General features: G+C 41.0%; 1 protein-coding gene across 1 annotated transcript in view; it reads right to left on the reverse strand.

Moving 5' to 3' along the window:
• Window positions 1-7,174: 7,174 nt before the first annotated feature.
• The window catches only part of LOC120860414 (collagen alpha-1(XII) chain-like), a 123,526-nt gene continuing 107,856 nt past the window's right edge, over window positions 7,175-22,844 (reverse strand). The window contains exons 59-66 of the mRNA XM_040236213.1: window positions 20,567-20,620; window positions 18,868-18,939; window positions 14,598-14,633; window positions 14,423-14,489; window positions 12,377-12,565; window positions 11,362-11,430; window positions 10,414-10,584; window positions 7,175-8,227 (exon numbers count right to left, since the gene is read on the reverse strand). Coding sequence (XP_040092147.1) covers window positions 8,052-8,227; window positions 10,414-10,584; window positions 11,362-11,430; window positions 12,377-12,565; window positions 14,423-14,489; window positions 14,598-14,633; window positions 18,868-18,939; window positions 20,567-20,620 — 834 coding nt within the window. The 3' untranslated portion in view covers window positions 7,175-8,051. The remainder of the gene's footprint in view (window positions 8,228-10,413; window positions 10,585-11,361; window positions 11,431-12,376; window positions 12,566-14,422; window positions 14,490-14,597; window positions 14,634-18,867; window positions 18,940-20,566; window positions 20,621-22,844) is intronic.

Genomic DNA, 22,844 nt, shown 5'->3' on the forward strand with positions numbered 1-22,844 from the left:
CACTGACTGCAGCCATGAAATTAAAAGATGCTTACTCCTTGGAAGAAAAGTTATGACCAACCTAGATAGCATATTCAAAAGCAGAGACATTACTTTGCCGACTAAGGTCCATCTAGTCAAGGCTATGGTTTTTCCTCTGGTCATGTATGGATGTGAGAGTTGGACTGTGAAGAAAGCTGAGCGCCTAAGAATTGATGCTTTTGAACTGTGGTGTTGGAGAAGACTCTTGAGAGTCCCTTGGACTGCAAGAAGATCCAACCAATCCATTCTGAAGGAGATCAACCCTGGGATTTCTTTGGAAGGAATGATGCTAAAGCTGAAACTCCAATACTTTGGCCACCTCATGCGAAGAGTTGACTCATTGGAAAACACTCTGATGCTGGGAGGCATTGGGAGCAGGAGGAGAAAGGGACGACCGTGGATGAGATGGCTGGATGGCATCATGGACTCGATGGACATGAGTCTGAGCAAACTCCGGGAGATGGTGATGAACAGGGAGGCCTGGCGTGCTGCGATTCATGGAGTCGCAAAGAGTCGGACACGACTGAGTGACTGAACTGAACTGAATGCACACTGTAAGGATCTTGAAAGTGACAAAGAGGTGTCTGAAAAGAAGTGATTATTTCAACACCAAATTAAAGGATAAATAAGACGTGACAACATCAAGAGAGCAGGCTCCAGTTAAAGGAAATAGCACCCATGAAGGCTCATGATTAAGAAAGGATAGAGCAGGAAGTTCAGTGTAGTTGGAGAAAATCAATTGAGATAAATGAGGTATCATGATGGCAAAGTACGAACAGCCCAGATCCTTGGCACCTAAGTCTTGATAAGGTATCCGAACTCGATACCACCAAAAATTTAAGAAATGCCATGATATGACCAGATTTGCATTCTTCACAATCATTTTGGCTGTTAAGCTGTGAGAAAAGTGGATTGAAGGGAGAACAGTGGAATGAATGGAAAGAGATCAGGTGGAAGAGATCAGAGGAAGAGATCAGAGGAATCCAGACAAGACCCTGGAGCCCACAGGAAGAGAATGACAGTAGGGTTACAGGGAGGTGAGCAGCTGAAAGATGCTTAGGAAACAGAAAGAAGCCAAAGGATTTGGTGATTGATGGGATGTAGGAGGTGAGAGAAAGAGAAATCATGTAAGTCCCTGGTTGCAGGTTAAGCAACTGAGAGGATGGTGGAGCCACTCACCCAAACAAGAAACTTGCAGAAAGAAGACGGTGTGAAAAAGAGAGTGAGGGATTTCATTTCATGCATAAGAAATTTGAAATGCTTGTAAAATTTCCAGTAAGAGACATATCAAGGCAGTTGGATACACATGCCTTGAAGATCAGAAGCAAAGTCTGGACTAGAAATATAGTTTTGGAATAAAAATTATGTCCAAAATCAAAGAGAGTGTAAAATTTTCCCATTCCCATCATATGACTCACCTGAAGAATATATTTAAATTATACATGTTCTTAAGCCTCCATCTCCAACATGCAGGATCAGAATCTCTAGGTCTTGTAAGATTCATTAGCTATATTTCTTAATTGCCTGGGGACTTTTAAAAATCCTTATCATCAGACCTCACCCTAGTCCAATTAACCGTAATTTATGAGGGTGGTATTCAGACACGAAGATTTTTTTTTTTAATTCCCCAGGTGGGTAGGCAGAAGTCAAGTGCTACAGCTCTAGGAATATGCCTGGTAATCTATAATTATGAAAGCATCCAGATTATACAATTATCAGTCACATTTCAGTTTCATGCTTTCAGGCACCTTCATTCAGGTCCCTGTTCAAAGAAGCATATTCTACCACCCTACTGAAACTAGAACCTACACCCAGCAGTATCTATACTTTAGCCTTGCTCTACCTTCCTCCAGAGCACTTATCATCCTCTAACTGTTATGCTTTACTTTATTAGGTGACACTAATAAGTAAAGCATACACAAAATCTCACTAAAAAAAAAAAAAGTGTGCCCCATGAGGGTAAGGACTTTGCCTATTCTCTCCTATATTCACTAGAGAATCCCAGCACCATTTCTAACAGTACCTACCACTGACTAGTTGCTTAATCCACATCTGTGGAAGGAATAAAAAGGGATTCAGAGCTCAAAGAGTAGATAGAGATGTTCCTTTCGTTGAAACAGGAGAAAAGGGCCAGTCCAGATGTAAGTGATTTTGTAACCTTAGTGTTAGAAAAGTGAGGTTCTAGTTTGGCTTCTCATTTCAATATGAAATAGCTGTTTCTATAAGAAGTAAAAAGAAATCATGTGAGCAGGATGAGGTACAGAGTTGGAATTTGGAAATTTTTGATAAGAATCGAGAATATGGCTAGTCAAATTACTCTGTTGTCAGGCAAGTTGAGGTTGATCATAATGAATTTACAGATTTGACCATCTGTCCCAAAGGCTGATTTTGCCCTACTCTGCTAAGTACCCTGGGTATAGACATGGTGATCGCAAGCAGTTGGGATAATCTGGAGTTAAGGTTTTAATACATAGGTATGACAGAAGAATAAAGGAGCAAGGGAGTTTGGCTCATCTGGATAATTGGGCTATTAAATAGGACTTTTCCTTTTGACTCAGAAGTTGACAAATGGTCATAAAGATAAAAATAACCATTAAGCACCACCCATGGTCTAGAGAGAGTCATAAAGCATATTCCATTGGGACTTCCAAGAATTTATAGAACTGGCTCTGCCATCCAAACTGTGACTCCATCACACCCAAGCAGTCTACATTGGCAAAAGAAAGAATCAAGAAGAATCCGTGGAAGCAGGGGAACATTGGTGTAGGGCAGAGAGTTGGGGCTTTTACTTTCTATTATAGAAAGAGTACTTCCAGCCTTCACCCAGTGAGCCACAGGGGAAAAGCGCTAAGGAAACAGTTCATAGAGACTGAGGTGTGTCCTCAAGAAGAGCATGTTATTCCATCGGTGGTTATGTATTACACAGTGAACTTGTAGACCTAACTTACATGCCTACGTGCTTGAATGGGGGAAAGGCATGGGAGGCAGCAAGGAAACAAGATGTCGTATTTGTGGAAGCAGACTTCTATTTTTCATTTGGCTTGACAAGGAAGCCTGAGTCTCCTGTGGTCAAATGGGTACCCAGACTTGAGCCATCTTACTAGAATCCCCCCTAAAAAGACTTTAGGTTTGGGGAGAGGATCTGAGAAGCAAGTAGCTATAAAATATTCCATAGAGACAAAAGGCTGAGAGAGGGTTGGGAGTGATCATTCTGGAGATAACTGGTAGTGGACAGAGACCCAGAAGGCTCCTCTGAAGGGCGAACACAAGACCCCAAGAAGAGGAATAGCATTTGGGCACCATCATGCAGTGAGCATTGACATTCAAGAGACGATGCTCGTAGCACACATTAAGTGGAGACCATCTTAACCTCCTTTTTCTCTAGTTCTTATCCCCTAGCTGAACTCTGAAGAAGCTGAGTGAAAGCACTGATATACTGTCTCTACAGTTCAAGTCCTAAGTTCTGACTTCAAGTTAGAAAGGAAAAGGAATACTAAATTAGATTTAAGATTAATGTTTTCAAGTGGATTAAATTACACTGGACATGACTGGAGTATTCATGCTTATTCATGCATTATATCAAGTATTCATGCTTGAAATAATCTAAAAGCAATAGGTTTTGTATAAGGCATGTGAAGGGACAGGAAAATAATATCCAATAGAACATAACTGAAAAATAAAAGAAAGTAAACTTGGAGTTCAGGCAGTTCATTAAACTGGGTCTGTTACACAGACATGAAATCCAAAGTGTAAAGAAGAGAGTGAAGATGAGGAGGTGCTGATGGATGGACGATCATAGAAGCTTCACAGCATTGAGTGTCATGAGGAAGCTGAAAAGAGCTCCACTGGGGATACTTGACTAGGTGAGCTGGAAACTGAAGAAGACTGGCCTGTCAAATTCAATGACTTCAAAGTAGTGGCAGTTTGATTCAAGTCCAAGAACTTCAAGAGATCAAGTAGCTGAAATTAAAAGAAAATGACCGTGAAGATGAAAAGGTCAAATAGCTGAGATAATCTTATATTTGTCATCAAACGTGGATGCTTAAGACACCCAGAAGATGGTAAGACACTGGGTTGGATATAAACACTGATGGCCCTCTACTAAAGCTCCTACTGATTGGTGGGGGAGGAATCACAAGCTGGAATCAAGATTGCCGGGAGAAATATCAATAACCTCAGATATGCAGATGACACCACCCTTATGGCAGAAAGTGAAGAGGAACTAAAAAGCCTATTGATGAAAGTGAAAGAGGAGAGTGAAAAAGTTGGCTTAGAGCTCAACATTCAGAAAATGAAGATCATGGCATCCGGTCCCATCACTTCATGGGAAATAGATGGGGAAACAGTGGAAACAGTGTCAGACTTTATTTGGGGGGGCTCCAAAATCATTGCAGATGGTGACTGCAGCCATGAAATTAAAAGATGCTTACTCCTTGAAAGGAAAGTTATGACCAACCTAGATAGCATATTAAAAAGCAGAGACATCACTTTGTCAACAAAGGTCCATCTAGTCAAGGCTATGGTTTTTCCAGTAGTCATATATGGATGTGAGAGTTGGACTATAAAGAAAGCTGAGTCCCGAAGAATTGATGCTTTTGAACTGTGGTGTTGGAGAAGACTCTTGAGAGTCCCTTGGACTGCAAGAAGATCCAACCAGTCCATCCTAAAGGAGATCAGTACTGGATGTTCATTGGAAGGTCTGATATTGAAGCTAAAACTCCAATACTTTGGCCACTTGATGGGAAGAACTGACTCATTTGAAAAGACCCTGATGCTGGGAAAGGCTGAGAGGAGGAGAAGGGGATGACAGAGGATGAGATGGTTGGATGGCATCACCGACTCAATGGACATGAGTTTGGGTGGGCTCTGGGAGTTGATGTTGGACAGGGAGGCCTGGCGTGCTGCAGCTCATGGGGTCATGAGCAAAGAATGGGACACGACTGAGTGACTGAACTGAGCTGAACACAAGGAAAATACATGAAAGTTATGGGAAGCTGGGTAAGAGCCCCAAAGGATACAGGAACTTTACAGAAGGAAGGGCTGTTGACCTGGAAACAGTGCTGAGGAGTGAGGAGGACACGTCTCCACCCACCAGCTCCCGGAGGCATATAGTCTCTCATGGGTATCTGCAGGGTCAAGCCAGGGGGTGCCGTGGTGGCACTCTGATTTGCAGAGACATCAGTAAACCACTTGAAGAGGGTTGAGCAGAGGACGTGACAAGGTCAGCTTTGCATTCTAGATAAATCACACTGGCCTGGGTACTTCTTTGAGGGCTCCAAGGTAAAGGTGCAGAAACAGTTGCTAAATGGTCATCCCAATGGAATACAGATCTCTTGACGCATCAGGTTTGCACCTGTCAGCTACAAATTGGCACTTGTCATTTCACCTCTAGGATGACTGAATCAGAAATGCCGCTGCAGCTACTGACCTATAACGCCCCCAGAGGGAGTTCAGGGCGGAGAGCAGAAATGAGGCAACTCTGTGTTTGGGGCAGGAGGAGGTGTGGGCTGGCAGAACAGGTCCTCAGATAGTCAGATATTTTCCGGAGCCGATATTTGAGCTCAATTATTATATCTCTTTATATCTAGAAAAGCACTAAAACTCTTCCTGATGATGACTGTTCCTCATGACTAGAAGAAAGCTTCACAAGACTAGCAGAATCCTTGTGGGAAAATACGTACTTGATTGCGTAGACGCCCCCTTCACCAAAATCACATATAACTGAGTTCTTTCCCCCTGCCTCTCTGGAGTGGGTTCTCAGAGCTGAGGTGCTCTCAGGTAGGGCTCATTTTGCCCCAGATAAAGCTTAACTCACCTTCCCTGATAGTTTCAGTTGATAATCCTCTTGCAATGCAGGAGACCCCAGTTTGATTCCTGGGTTGGGAAGATCTCCTGAAGGAGGGATAGGCTACCCACTCCAGTATTCTTGGGCTTCCCTTGTGGCTCAGCAGGTAAAGAATCCGTCTGCCATATGGGATTCATGCCTGTCATCCATCTACCCACTCCAGTATTCTGGCCTGGAGAATTCCACGGACCGAGGGAATTTCACTTTCGCTTTTCACAATTCTACTGTTGTACATTTTTTTAGGTTGACAAAGGCTACAAGAAAAAAAGGACCATTTAAGAGACTGTGATTACACTCCTGATAAGAGATCCCAAGCATCTAAAATTGAGTAGTAACAATGGGGTGATTAAGATATGTATGTAGGAGCTCTGTCAGTTAGACTTGATGAATTGGATGTGAAAAGTGAAAGGAGAAAAGAGTTTACAATGACTCAAAATTCTAGCCTCAGAAACTGGTGGTTGATGGGGACAGTGGAGGAAAATCAGATTTATGAGGAGGTATCTGAGGATTTTAGGGCCTCCCTGGTAGTTCAGTCAGTAAAGAACCCACCTGCAATGCAAGGGGACTGCCCGCAACATAGGAGACAGGGTTCGATCTGATACTGATTAAAAGAGTCTGCTTCTTCCCACTTAAAGTGAAGACTTGGACTGGGATGGTCTCAGGGGTCTCCTTCAACTTTAAAATGTATGTATCGGAAATTACAGGTGAATACTATGAATTTGGTGACCTGCTTAAAACTCCTAATCAAACAATACAATCATTTATCATCTAGTCTTTTTGATCTTGGTCTCCAGGAAGTATTTAAACCTTATGTTTTACTCCGTGGAAAATTTTCTTTCCATACTTCTCTCTTCAGTTAATGTTGGTTCTTTCAAATGAACATTGTTTTCTTTGGTATTTAAAATGATGTTATTGTATTCATAAAATGTACAAAAGAAGGTATCACTAAGGAATTACTCTTTTTGTAGTTAAACATGCTATTGGGTAAAGTATGGTATAGGAGAGTAAGTGCACGTGAAATCATGTGACTTGTTAAAGCTTGTTTGGTTGCTCGGGGTCTCCTAGGATACTTGGTTGTTTTTCCACCAACCCACATGTCCTCTACATTCCTAATAAAGCCTTTGAAATCTGCTGGGCCTTTAAAGGCTCTCTCACTACTTTCTATGACTTCACCATATCATTAAAAATCTAACATTATTTACCATAATTTAATAGTAACAAGCTTTGTAACCGTATCCAAGGATATGAACTTTGTTGTAACAACGGCCTGAATAGTCCCAAAGGACATTAAAGAAAAAACATACCATGTCAAATTTTCAGTAGTTTTATTGAAAAATGCCTCTTTTGTTTCAGAAATAAATAATATAAGGCAGTGAAATTCACAATCTGCAGTTAAAATATAAAAGCAGCAATTCTATGTTCATAGTCTTGCAAACATTTTCCAACTGCTTTTGATAACTAACATTATGTTCTGGAAAAAAAAAAGTTCATACTAAATATACAACACAAACATGCAATTCCATCTCTGCAGAATAATCTGCAATTTAGCATAAATGTTAGCGTGTCTAAAACAAGGAGGTTTAAGGCAATATGGAACTGTATCCAGTTGATACAATAACTTCAGCTACATGGCTTAAGGTTTGTGGTTTTTAAAAAGAGATGTATAAGAGCATTCTATGCCCTAATGTATGACAGAGAATAGAAGAGGAAGATAAACAGTTGCAATGGAGTGACTTTTCCCTCTTTTTTGGTTTTACGAGGGAAACTGCTTGGATGGGGGTGTAACTGAATTGCAGGTAAGTATTGGAAAAGATAAACTGCCCTCTCAAAATACACCGTCTCTCTGGGTTCCAGGACTTAACTGCTTAAGAGTTTCACTGAGGCTGCCTGCTGAGCTACCTAATTAAGGCACAGGGCAGGTTCTCTCCCCGCAGCTTTTGTGGACAACGGATCTTGCAAGCAACTTCAAGGGCAAAGGCAAAAGACTTCTACAGACTGCGCGGGCAGCGAGCTAGGCTTCCTGCAGGAACAAGGTTCGCTAACAGTCAGAAAGGGTACTCTCCGATGAAGCAACGCCGGAAGAAACGTGACAGGTAAGACGTCCACTGCTCCGTCTGACCTGTAAATGGGAATCCGAACACCTCCCCGCAGCCCGGCCGCGCTGCGCAAGCGCGCGGGGTCAGGGTCACTGCCGGGGGCGGTGGGGCAGGGCGCGCCGCCAGCGCGCGTGGGGAGGATGCTCGCCTGCGGGCTCGTCGGCGCCGTAGTCCTCGTACTCGTCCGCTGTCCGCTCGGGCTCCACCGGCACGATGAAGGGCTCGCGCTCGGGCAAGTAGGCCCCGCCCTCTGGCACGTAGGGCTCTGTCCGATTCAACATTACAGTTATGGCATGATTTGGAAGGAATACACACACACCAAAAGCTAAACCATCACCCGAGGGGACTACAGGCTTAATCTCATGACTATAAAAGCAGAGAAATTACAACGTTCTGATTCCTTCCATTTGCAGAGAGAATTTGGTGATCTGAAATGGCACTTGTTTGTAACCTTCAGAGGTCCAGCAGTAAATACAGTCATTGCACAGACACCTGGGGAGGGTCAGCGACTGTGCCAAAGAAAACTGTCAACCAACCTAGGTAGGATTTTTTTGCAAATCCCCAAGTAACTTCATAACTTCGAATTCCTCAGTTCAGAGAACCACTGGGAAAGATGAGGAGAGGATGGGGAAGTTATATTAGCTCCTTAAAACTGAACTCTGGAGGTGAAAATCAATTATCACCAAGTAATATACAGTACATGACGTTTTCTGTGGCTGTCTGGCCCACAGCCTGAGTTACAACTTGGTGGGTGAGGACCACCCGTGACGACAGCGAAACAGGAAGAAAAAAAGGGATTCTGAAACTTTGGTTTGAAAAGGGCGATTACAAAAACCCAAATGAGAATACATGTACATAAGGTAATCAGACATCGCTAACAAGCAAGAGATGAGGAGATTCTAATTCGATGTTATTCCGGCAGAGAGCAAGCGGCAGGCAGAAGCTGATTGTAGAATTGTTAAGTGATTTTAGTGGACAGGATCACATACAAATCATTTACAAGCCATAATTAGTTTATTATTTACATAAGGTACTTCTCTTTAACCAGGTTAATTGTTTTTCCCAAAATGGCATCATCTCCGCGGTTAGTAGTTTTATTGTGCACCTCTCACAACCGAGGCGCTCATGAGCTGTGTTTGAACTTTTTTTTTAATAATATTTTTCTACATTATTACTGAAATGCATCAGGCTTATAAACTAACACCACTGCTTTCGTCTCATTCAAGTTAGTATAAAGAGTCTCCACCCTCCTTTATGATGTCCACCCGGTTCGTTAACCAGATCTGTGGTGAGATTTCCATACAGACTCATTTTCTAATAAGCACGTGCGCAAACATCTCAGAAACAGGATTTTCATGTATTCAAACTGTAAGCAGCGCTGGCGACTTAGAAAATTTGTTAGCCGGAACCTGAAACAGGTCAAAGATGATAGTTTTTAAAAGTTGAATTACTATGGGAAAAAAAATATCTATACACATTCATTTAAGTATGTAATGGTTAAATTATATATGTATATATCCATATATTTCAAGTTATTCATACATACCAGAAGGCAGAGGTAATTCAAATTTCTTTTATAAAGAATGAAATTGCAATTTTGTGAATGGTTTGCATAAGAAATTTAAGATTCATGATTATTTTTGGTCATATGTAAGTATGCACATAAATATATAGATATATAGATATTTAGATATTCAACTACTCATGCACTACTTGCTAGTAGCCAACCATATCAAACAGCAGTATCATTTTTAAAACTTGCAAGATGCTTGAGGGTGCACTGATGAAAAAGGTCACTGCTGACCACTGCCCACAGCATTAATTTTTTAATTTCTAGATCAGCATATTGCCTCTGTCCCCATATTCCCCAAATTCAGGCTTAAGAGACTTCTGCCTCCTGTAATTGTCAAATTGTCAAATATTAGAATTTCGTGACCAACTCTTGAAAAATTAGTTCCCAGAGTTTATAAAATACTAATTCCATGGACAAAGTGAAATAGTGAAATATTTTCAGTTGCCTCCACTATGTTATCAAATAGTCTGCCTACACATTAGATTCCCAAAACAAATTTTATATATATTCTTAACATTCTACAGTTGTACTCAACAAATCCCTGTTCTCAACCTTTAGGCAAAAAAAAAAAAAAAATCAATAACATTCTTTGAACTATCAGGAGAAACAGAGAAGTTATGTTGTGATTTGATAAATGCAAAAGTATAGAAAGAAGGAGAAAATAATTATTCAACTCCTATCAGTGAAGTAATGTCATTAAAATTAACCTTGATTCTTTTGAGCGAGACTATTACTACATAATCAAAACACACGACTGAAAGAGTTGCTATCTTCAAGAAATCCTCAAATCAACTTTCCTTCAATCCTAGGGAACTTTATTTCCATACAGGTTTTTTTAATTCAGTTGAATTTGGGTCCCTATAATGGCAGCAACATACCTGGATAGCCTTGTCCGTTGTATGGGATGCTGGCACACTGGGACGAGTCACAGTATCCAGGAGGACCTGGAGGGCCTCGGATACCTGAGTTTCCAGGACGACCAGGGGGACCTGGAGGCCCTCTGGAACCTGTGGACCCTGGTGGACCCGTTCTCGATTCTCCTTGTGGACCTATTGTGGGTTTAAGACAAATATTGCCCCTCTTGTTAAATGCATCTCCTAAGGTGGTCAGCAATACTTTGGCACCTCCACTACTTCAAGACCAGCTGATTCTCTAGCATATGGTAAGAAAATATTTCCTTAGAAATCACCAGTATGAACCAATGTTATTTCTGAAGCTACTGATACTAACTCATGGTTAACACAAATGTAAAGATTTAGCCTCCAGGGCGGACCATGGTTGCAAGGGTCTCACGGACCTTATAGTGAAAATAACAATTCATTCTCAATCTAGTAAACAAAATGCCTAGAACAACATCAATAAAAAGCCTGTGAATGAAATATTGGGATGTGTCAGGATTTCTAATGAGGATATATTTCCTCAGTCCATTAGCCTTAGTCCATAGTCTATTAGTCTATTAGCATCTTGAAGAACAGCGGAAGGAACAGGAAATGACACCATCCTTAACAGCTGTGAGGCCAAACAAAACAAGCAGGGGAAAAAAAAAAAAAAAAGGAATCCCATAAAAAGAAAACAGCATCCCTCTGTCACTAAAACTCAGACCCTCATATATTAAAGTTAGAGTAAATCTTAAATAGAATGTGCTGAAACTTTTTTTTTTAACGAAACATAAAAATGAGCAGGATCAAGAGGAACTTCTTGCTCAAATATATACCATGATGATCAGCCTGCCTGAAGCTCACAGGATGAGTTTGTGCCTCTGAGGAGGGTTGTGTGCGCTCTCAGTACTTACATGTTCTCTTGTCTAATGTACCAGCAAAACCTACCTGGGGGGCCAGGCAGCCCTCGAGGTCCTGGAGATCCAATACCCCTTTCACCTTTCTCTCCCGGCAAACCTAAGCAAGGACAAAATGGTAAAACACAGAGGGAAAATTATCTGGGAAAAATGTAGTTTACATCGGAAACGATAATACTTGATTCAAGTAATTCATTTCCCTTAGTAAAAGCAGAACCCAATTTTTCACAGAAGTCCACTTTTTAAGCCAAAATTCTTTCTAGACATTTGTGTAATTCCAGATTCATGGCCAAGAAACAAATCTGGCTACAAGTCAGGGGAAAAATAATTTGAAGAAAACAAACACGTCGACTATATTATTTTAGAAACAGTAATTAAGAACAGAAATCTTGAATAAAGGATTAGAACCCACTGAAGACATCTCAAAGTTACCTTAGCTTCAGTAATCCTATGAGGATGGCATCTAAACCATTAGAATTATAGAAGCATCTAGGTTTTCCCCAAAATGTTAACCACTACTTTCACGAAGTCAGTCCCCAGCATGCTGAACCATCTGGAATCAGATAATCTTGTTTTTCTTCTTTTCCTTCAATTACACTTATCTACCATGAAATTAAAGCCAAATAAACACATAAGACCAGTTCCAGACCCTGAGTAAAGGAACCAGAAGAATTTGGATCTAAAATCCTAAGGCTGCTTACATTCAGTTGCTGCCCAGCTCTTGCCAGTCAAAACAATTAATAAGGTTTTAGTGCCTGATTCCCTTTGCCAAGGAACAATTTTGCTCGCTAACAACAACAATCAGAAAATGGCATTGTCTTGACCAAGATCTCCTGACAAAATCTTCCTGTGTTCTAAGATAAGGATCTCTATAGCCTGCAGCTGCCTAGAAAGAAAAACAGGTTCAGGGATGCGTGACTCTTCTGGGGCTGCCCAAACAAGACCAGCGTCGTTTGCCAAGCTCAGCCGTCCACGTGCTTTTCGACCCGGCGTCTACACTTCCGGATTCCTTCCTTGGTGCCTAGGCAGCAGCCGAGAACACCTACCTCGTTCCCCCGGGGGCCCCTGCATCCCTGGTGTGCCTGGGAAGCCGGGCCGCCCCCCAGGTCCTGGTTCTCCTCTGGCTCCTGCACTGCCGGGGGGACCTGGGGGGCCTGGAGGGCCTGGCTGGTTGCGACTTGAGTGGTAATCGTTTGGAATCTGGTTCAGCATCTGATTGAATCTGTTCATCTGACCTAAAAATTAAAATAAGACTTATTAGTCAGAAACCCAGAAAGGAGGGGATGAGGACACGAAACAGATTTCTCTTAGTATTTAGTGACATTCATCTCTGTTCCTGCCCCCTCTGGCAAACATTTTAATTAGAATCCCAACCCTAAATTAAAACACTCCAGTCATCCCAGACAAAACGATCCCTGATAAGAACACCAAATACTGTCTAGTAAGCCATCAGCATTACTCAAAACATAAAAGACTTGTGAAAGTTTAACATGGTTCTGATATGAAGCCCCAAGGTTTTGCCCGATGATGTCACTCAAAAGAGAACCTTTTTTAAAATTAATAAATGGCAGCATTTGTGTGTGTGCCTACAGCAGTGATAATCAGGCTTTAGTGTAAGCTGGAATCACCTGTGAGATACTTCAAACACTACAAATTTCTGGGTCTCATCTCCAAAGAGTGATTCACCAGATTTAGGGTGAGCAAGGAACTCATTTCTCACACGCAGCATCGCTGACTCTAAAGCAGGGGCTCCTTGGAACCACCCTGGGAGAGAGCTGGTCTAAAACTTCTGAAAAGGGGGGCCTGGAGTTGGAGGTCACACTCAGTTTGCAGGCACTAGGCCTTATCACTTAATAAATTTCATGGAATAAGGAGAAAGAGCCCATGAATCAAAAGGAGGCAATAAAAAGTTCCCCATCAACGTGGACTTTTCAGAATCAAATTAATCTCCACAGTCCTCCTTCCTTAAGAGTTAGTAAAACTCAAACGTCATAACTTAAAAGATGCAATGATTGCTGCTTCAATGAAAACCCAGTAAAAAACACTAATACTGAAACTGAAAGGCCCTTTTAAAATGTGATTTTGTATCAGACTGAATATAAAGATAACTGGCTATTATTTTACCTTGGGTTACTGTTTTATCTTGATGACAATCATTAAAATGTCATCAGCTTTATCTAACAGGATACAAAACTGACAATGTATAAAAAAAGAGGTTGTGAAAATGAAATAGAAACATTTATCTTAGAAAGTATGTATCTTAGAAAATACTCTCTTACACTGTTGGTGGGAATGCAAACTAGTACAGCCACTATGGAGAACAGTGTGGAGATTCCTTTAAAAATTGCACATAGAGCTGCCTTATGACCCAGCAATCCCACTGCTGGGCATACACACCAAGGAAACCAGAATTGAGACACATGTACCCCCAGTGTTCATCGCAGCACTGTTTATAATAGCCAGGACATGGAAACAACCTAGATGTCCATCAGCAGATGAATGGATAAGAAAGCTGTGGTACATATACACAATGGAGTATTACTCAGCCATTAAAAAGAATACATTTGAATCAGTTCTAATGAGATGGATGAAACTGGAGCTGATTATACAGAGTGAAGTAAGCCAGAAAGAAAAACACCAATACAGTATACTGACACATATATACGGAATTTAGAAAGATGGTAATGATGACCCTGTATGTGAGATAGCAAAAGAGACACAGATGTATAGAATGGACTTTTGGACTCTGAGGGAGAGGGAGAGGGTGGGATGATTTGGGAGAATGGCATTGAAACATGTATACTATCATGTAAGAAACAAAGTGCCAGTCCATGTTCGATACAGGATACAGGATGCTTGGGGCTGGTGCATGGGGATGATCCAGAGAGATGATATGGGGTGGGAGGTGGGAGGGGGATTCAGGATTGGGAGCTTGTATACACCCGTGGTGGATTCATGTCAATGTATGGCAAAAACAATACGGTATTGTAAAGTAAAATAAAGTAAAAATAAAATTAAAAAAAAAGAAAATACTCTGCATTTTCCTGCAATTAACTTAAACACTCATATATTCAAAGGAAGAGAAATTTTACCGCTTATCAACTGTTCACAGACTTGTCTTGCGACTGCTCGCATCATGTTCTGGGAAGCAATGTCTCCCTAGTGAAGTAAACCAGCAAGTCGGTCAGCATATTATTCTCATAGTTCCAGAGTTCAACGTTTAACACAAAAAGTAAACTTGTAAGTCAAATTTTAAGAAATACATACTCTATCGCCTTTCTCTCCTTTCAATCCTGATGGACCCTGAAATATAGGAATTTCAGATATTACAAACAGACAAACACAGTCTAAAATGACTTATGAATGGACATGAGGAAAGACAGCAAGGTCTATTTTCTAACAAATTAGCAAAATCACACATCGTGTTCACACTGAAGTTACTCACATTTTGCTTGTCTGTAAAAAGGAATCTAATCTGTCTCCCTGTCTCTCTCTCTCCCTCTCTCAGAAGCACGTGTCCTCCAAAACAGTGCTGAGATGTGAATTTTATGATCACGTTTAGAAGTTATGTACTGCGTCTTCATTTTATGATGCCCATTCACAACAGAGATCTGGAACTGAAATACATGTCACACTGCCCTTGCTACCATTCTACCCTTTTATCATGTCAGTATGGCTGGGGAGCTCCACTGCCTATTGTAGGTTAATCTTGGTTCAGTTCTAGTAAGAACCCAGAAGACCTTGTCATAGTAAGACCTTCCATCAATTCCCTAACTAAACTGCATCTCTATCTTCTTCTAGTGATTTTGTGCATTGAATATGAAAGGGCTATATGCCTCACTTATTAAAGAACTTAATCCAAATGGTGGTCCCACATCCAAACACAACTACAGAATTTGTTGTTGTTGTTCAGTTGCTAAGTTGTGCCCAAGTCTCTGCGACCCTGTGGACTGCAAACGCCAGGCTTCCCTGTCCTTCAGTATCTCCCGGAGGTTGCTCAAATTCACGTCCATTGAGTCAGTGATGCCATCCAACCATCTCATCCTCTGCTGCCCCCTTTCCTATTTTGTCAAGCCTCTCACTGGCCACGAGAACATCTTGGAAAAAGTCTTCCTTCTAGTGCAAGAGGTTTTTGTCTTTCTGTATATCTCCAGGCTACCCCCTGAAAGGAATACCCACACCACTGACAAATCTAATGTTCAGATAACATCCCAAACTGCATCTTACCGTCTCCAAGACTTTTGTTGCCTCAACTCCTCAACATCCATCCAACTGGTCTTCCTTTCTCCTATTTTTGCCCCTTTTGAGTCTGTTCTCCACAGAGAAGCCAGAGTGTTACTTTTAAGAGGAAAATCGGCCCAAGTCACTCTTGGCTCCAAGGGCTTCTTATCACACTTAGAATAAGTGTGGTCTGGGTAGACCACATGATGGCCTCTGCCCAGCTACCTGACCTCGCCTCTCCTCACTTCCTTCGCTTCAGGTACTCGGATCTCTCTGTTGTTCCATCCACGTGCCACACTCACCCTCCCTCAGCCTTTGTTCATCTTTCCCCACACCTGGAATAATGTTCCCACAGATGCTCCCAGCCTCGCTGCACCTGCTCGGACAGGCTCGCTGACCACTGCATCTGAAATAGCCTGTTCACGCCACCATAATGAGCCCCTAACCCCTTACTCTATGTCTCGTTTTTTCATATCACTCATCATCTCCAGAAACTATATTATGTATTTACATTTTTGGTCTATATCCCCCACTAGGATCTCCATGAGGGCAAGGACTTCGCCCTGTTTATGGTTTTATCCAGACCCTAGAATGCCAGCTAGCACAGTTAGGCACCAAACCAAAGGGTGTTGAGTAAATGAATAAAAATATTCCATCAGCAGTTCTTGGAAACATTCACTATACAACATCAGGTTTTATATGTTAACAGGAAGACAACTGTGCATACAAGCACTAATGACAAGCTAACAGTGACTGAGCTAAGTTCCCTGCTAAGACCGTTATACATGCAACTGCTAGTTTTGGTTTTAGAAACTAAACGTAAATAGAAGAGAGAAGAAAAGGAGGGGCAATTCACCACTTTAGCCTCTTGATGAAAGTGAAAGTGGAGAGTAAAAAAGTTGGCCTAAAGCTCAACATTCAGAAAACGAAGATCATGGCATCCGGTCCCATCACTTCAAGGGAAATAGATGGGGAAACAGTGGAAACAGTGTCAGACTTTATTTTGGGGGGCTCCAAAATCACTGCAGATGGTGACTGCAGCCATGAAATTAAAAGACACTTACTCCTTGAAGAAAAGTTATGACCAACCTAGATAGCATATTCAAAAGCAGAGACATTACTTTGCCGACTAAGGTCCGTCTAGTCAAGGCTATGGTTTTTCCAATAGTCATGTATGGATGTGAGAGTTGGACTGTGAAGAAGGCTGAGCACCAAAGAATTGATGCTTTTGAACTGTGGTGTTGGAGAAGACTCTTGAGAGTCCCTTGGACTGCAAGGAGATCCAACCGGTCCATTCTGAAGGAGATCAGCCCTGGGATTTCTTTGGAAGGAATGATGCTAAGGCTGAAACTCCAGTACTTTGGCCACCTCATGCGAAGAGTTGACTCATTGGACAAGACTCTGATGCTGGGAGGGACTGGGGGCAGGAGGAGAAGGGGAGGACAATGAGATGGCTGATGGCATCACGGACTCAATGGACATGAGTCTGAGTGAACTCCGGGAGTCGGTGATGGACAGAGAGGCCTGGCGTGCTGCAATTCATGGGGTCGCAAAGAGTCAGACATGACTGAGCAACTGAACTGAACTGAAACGAGGAAAACGGGGTAGATAAAGTCCAGATAAATGTCACCAAATTGTAGTTATAAGAAAAACTGGAGCTTGACTCTCCCTTTATCAAAAGTACTGGACTCTCATGGAAACATTATTTAGCTTGGAGCCTTTTGTAAATTTCAGGGAATCTTTTTTGCATTAACTGCTCCTCTGTTCCCATTTGTTGTTTTGTTTTGTTTTTAATTTACTGCCTCTCTGAAACTGGTCTAGTATATATGATTTAGAACTCATCTTTATTGCCAGTATCTTGGGATCTCATTTCAAGTAAAGAAAGTAGAAATTTCTTTCAGGTTTCTAGCTGCAGCCATCAATTACATCAGTGATAGTCTTATGTTATACTCTATTTTGGTCATCATAAAAAGAAATAGAATTCTGAATGGGTTGAAAAGTTCTGTGAATTCTGAATGGGTTGAAAAGTTCTGTGTACTTTTAACCGCTCCTGTGACGTTTCTGCCATGATTCATTAATGAAAAGAGAGTAATAAAGTCATGTGCTAGAGTATACACAGTGTATGAGGCATATCAGGAGGCCTTTCATCTTTATGCTGCTTGCTTAATTTTATGTAAACATAGAAGGCACACCATGTCACATAAAGATCTACCCTAAGTTAGTTTGACATTAAACTTTCTTATTTTAACTTGGGTTTATACTTGGGTTTATACTTTTTTTTTAACTTGGACAATACTTAAGAGAAGAGTTCCATTCAGAGAACAGCTCTGATAGGTGTGTCATTACTCATATTGGACTTCATGATCTTTGAAATAAATTTTTATATTTCAGAATTCTACTCAAACAAAAACTGCTTAAAATAAATTTATTCTTCATAGACATAAATAGGGAAGAGCTTGTAAGGAAGAATATGGAGCCCAAAAGTCATTACAAATATGTGCTCAGTCACTCAGTCATGCCTGACTCTTTGGGACCCCATGGACTGTGGCCACCAGGCTCCTCTGGCCATGGAATTTTCCAGGCAAGAAAACTGGAGGGGATTGCCATTTCCTACTCTAGGGGATCTTCCCGACTCAGGGATCAAAATCCTGTCTCTTGCATTGACAGGCAGATTCTTTACCACTAGCGCCACCTGGGAAGCATTCAGTTTTGGAGATACAAATTTTAAACTGGAAGATATGCATTATACCAGCTCAACTATGATTTTAACCAAAACATCTGATAAAAAGAAAGTTAAACTGGATATGAGTTGGAGCAGGGCAGTGTAAAAAAGTAAGACAATGGATTAGATAAATTCTTTTCATTCTGGGGGCTAACGCTCTAGCATCCTCCACAGAAGAGGAAAGAGCGAGCGGCATGGCCACAGGACGCTCACAAAGGGTTAACTTGCAGAGCATCCACGGGGGCGCCATGGACCATCATGTGTTTTTCTGTCTTAAGCTGCATACCGCTCCTAAATAAAAAGAATGATTCTGCTGACCCAGCTCTGAGTGTTTATACAGTGCAGAAATATGTGTCTTGGCTCATAATCCCATTCTCCTTTTAAAGAAACCCTATGACCACAATTTTCATCCCAGAATGTTATAACTTGGAGAGAAAAATTTTAGAACTAGTACCAAGTTAAATCCATGGGTTTAGCATCGTTTCAACAAATGCTTCAAACGTATTACAGCAGAGATAACATAAATATGCCACAGTCTTGCAGTCTCTTCATCACTCACAGTGGAATGACTAGGCATGCAAGCCATCCACTTACTGGTCGGCCGTGATCTCCGGGCTTTCCTGGTTTCCCACTTGGTCCTGTGACTCCTGGAGAGCCTGGACTTCCCTGTGACACACAGGCAGAGAAAACAAAAGGTTACCATGAAAGAGGAGTCCCATGGAAAGTAAACTAACAAAGCATGGCGGGTTTTGAAAGCTTTCAGCATATTAAGGAAGAATAAAATTAAATTTAAGATAACATGGAGGAAAAAAAATACCAAAAATTCCTATTCAGTCTTTATGGAGTGTATAGTTGAAAAATACACTTGAGACTATTTGAAAAATATATACATATACTGTTTTTAATCAGTTTCACCATTCACAGACTGAGATCCTAGTAAATTGGCTACTAAGTGAATTTACAGAAAGCAATTTCTTTTCATTTATTTCTGTTATCAAAATAGAAAACACATCAAAAGACAGGAGTGAAAAGTTTGTTTGGGGAAGAAATTGAGAAGGTATCTGAGCACCTTGTGGTGGAGCTCCCCTTATCTCCAGGAAGTTGTAGCTCAGCCTAGAAACTGACTTTTTCTTTGATGCATTCGAATAAAGCGTACTTCTATCATATCAGCACCCTCAACCCCATCAAAACCATAAGAATTTCTCCCTTTTAGCATAGCTTTAAGAAACTTTAGCCATAGTTTAGTCTGTGGGGTGGCAAAGACTCATACACGACTGAGCGACTTTCACACATATTTTAGTAAAATGTTTATAATATTGCTGCTGCTGCTGCTGCTAAGTCGCTTCAGTCACGTCCGAGTCTGTGTGACCCCATAGATGGCAGCCCACCAGGCTCCTCCACCCTGGGATTCTCCAGGCAAGAACACTGGAGTGGGTTGCATTTCCTTCTCCAATGCATGAAAGTGGAAGGTGAAGTCGCTCAGTCATGTCTGACTCTTAGCGACCCCATGGACTGCAGCCTACCAGGCTCCTCCATCCATGGGATAATATTGCTAGACAATACATTATCTTCTAAAGCTAAAATTTCCTTAAAATGGAATCATCAGATTTCTGTAAAACAATCTTCTATTCATCAATCATATAAATTTTAATCTCTGTAGTAAATACTTTAAATGAAAGTTTACTATACATTTTCAACTCTACTTGAGAACATATATATTAAACATAAATCATTCATATCCAGCCAGAAGCCATGAAGAGCATCCATTACCTCCAACAATGTAATTGCAATCTCACCTGGATGCAAGTATACAGATACTTCTTTCAGAGTCACTGGCTTCAGTATTTTTCCCAAAGATCTTAATTAGAAAACCTATTCAGTAAGAATTACATCCTCTGAATGACTTAAAGCTGTTCAGTAATTAATATCCTTAAAATTCAAATATCATAAGCTACAGCCTCTTATAATTCTAGAAGAGGAAATGACCAGCAAGATCATAAAACCCACCACTTAATATACACTACACATGGAAGGAACTAGGGCACTAACCAGTTAGGGACATTTTTCTGTTTTGCAAGTATAACTTGATTAAACAGAAAGACTCTCTATTTTAACACATCTGTTTTCTCTAGCCAATTTTGATTTAGGAGAATAAAAACAAGCAGGTCCCTCAACAGTGTGGTCCACAGCACAAAAGGAACATGCCTCAAAGGTCAGGTTACTGAGTGTTTTCCTAGCAAGTGGGGGTAGGGGGTCAGGACAGGGAGATGAGTGTCACGCATTCCATTCTTACCGGTGGTCCAGGTGGACCCCTGGGTCCCATTGCTCCATCTTTTCCAGTAAAGCCCTATTGTAAAAATGAAATTAAGTGTGGATTAGTGAAATACTGACCAAGCAAATTGGAAAGAAACTAAACAGGATGATAAAAGTGACAGGTGAAGGATTTAACCCAACTGCAGGTAACTTTTCAATATAAAGACAAATACACACAAAAAAATGCTTTCCATTTAAGTTATGCCTTTTACTGAATAATTCAATTCTAACCTCAGTCATTTATAGGGTTACAAATAAAATCATTTTAAGTATCAAACTAGTCTTCTCCAAAGAAGGCAGTTTCCTATTATGAAGATACTAACTTTTGCTTTTATAAGAGTATAAAGAAATCTACAGGAAGACTAGCCCTTTCTACTGAAAAGTCAACGTCCACGAACTGGCCTGGGAAGGATCAAAACAGGATGAAGGGAATGTTGCTGAAGAAACCAGGTGACGTCAGAGAAGATGCGGGAGAGACCAGCCACCTGGTTAGAAAACTCCCTTCTTGTTTCCAGACAGCCAGGACAGGACCACTGTTGCTTCACTCCTGGGTGATTTCTCTCCTCCTCTCCAAGAAAGAGGCAAAACTACCTTAACTCCACCACTCGAAAGGAAATCCTCAATCCTCACTTAATTGTTTAGTGGTCCATCTCTCTTCATCTTACATACAGGCTAGACCCGTACCAGATTGGGTGGAGAGGAGAGATCTACCCAGGAGTAGTGGGCATCTCTGTGCAGCTTGCACAGTGCCAGACAACCTCTGCCTGGAATGAGTCACTCACTGCCCGCTTAGTATTCATCCCAAGTGCAGACCTCTGAAATCCAGCCGAGGATTTCTGAGTCAGGCAGTTTTTTATGGTTGCTGCATTCCTCTGTCAAAGGAAAATTTTGCCTCCTTTGAGAATAAGTGATAATTTTATGCATATTCTTGGATCCTAGCAAAAAGTCAAGAACATTTGGATCACTGCCTGCATTAAGTATCCACACTGCCATTGATTTTACAAAAGAGGAAGTTTAAATTATTTCTTTAAAATTGCATTAGAAATAGTCTGTCCCTTCAAAAAAATTCAGAAACTTATAGAGATAAACATTTCAGACTGTTTTCTGGACGATCTAGGCCTGCTTAACAAAAAACAGACTCTAAGTTCATCTGATGTAATATCAACACCACTCCTGGGAGCCACTTAAGAAGCAAAAATGCTCTTCGTATGGTTTGGACAGTTGAATGTCATCTAAATTTCCTCCAACCACTGTAGAAAACATTCTTTTGCTTTCATTTTTTAAGGTAAGTATCATGTCTATGAATAATCCTCCTTCAGTCATCCTAAGAACTTCCTGATCAACCATTTTTTCTTTTTTTCCTTGCTTTACTGAGCTATAATTGACAAAATCATATATATTTCTGGTGTACACATGATGTTTTGATACATGTAGACATTGTGTATTGATTACCACAATCAAAGTAACACGTCCATCACCTCACAGAGCTATCATTGTGTATGTGGTGAGACTAAGACACACTCTATTAGCAAATTTCAAGTACACAATATAGTATTAACTACAGTCATCATAATGTACATTAGATCTCCAGAACTTATCTGGCATAACTGAAACTCTGTATCCTTTGTCTACCATCTCCCCATTGCTCCCTCTTTTGCAGCCCCTGGCAGCCACCTGCTCCCAGGAGTTCAGCTTTTTTGAGATTTCACACGTAAGTGAGATCATGCAGCATTTCTTTTTCTGTGCTTTGCTTATTTCAGGTGGTATGTCCTCCAGGTTCAAGGTTTATCCATGTTTTGGAAAACGATAGCATGTCCCTCTTCTTTTAAGACAGCATAATATTCTATTATATATATTAAACATATATTCATATATAAAAATATCACATCTTCTTTATCCACTCACTCACGAGCGGACAGTTAGGTCTAACCAGGCATTTTCTCTTAGAAGTAACATATACCTAAATTGGGATGAGGCGGATTCTATTCTGGTGACCTCAGAAGGGCTACCACTGAGCCATCTACAGAACTTTGTGCTGCAAATTTTATTTCTTTTACTTTCCATTTTCAAAGCTGCAGCAGTTATTGCTGCTTCCCTCCATGGGAGGGTGGCCAAGAGGACCTGTGGTCGCTTTCACAGGTGCATGTGTATGACTTGCCTCAACATGTACTTGTCTTGCTACTTTCTAACAGTCCCCAAAACTGTGGCTCATTTGAAAATCAATCTGTGCTGAAGGCAACCCAAGCCTCTTGCTTCTA

This window comes from Oryx dammah, unplaced genomic scaffold, assembly GCF_014754425.2.
Source record: "Oryx dammah isolate SB20612 unplaced genomic scaffold, SCBI_Odam_1.1 HiC_scaffold_11072, whole genome shotgun sequence".
Taxonomy (NCBI): domain Eukaryota; kingdom Metazoa; phylum Chordata; class Mammalia; order Artiodactyla; family Bovidae; genus Oryx; species Oryx dammah.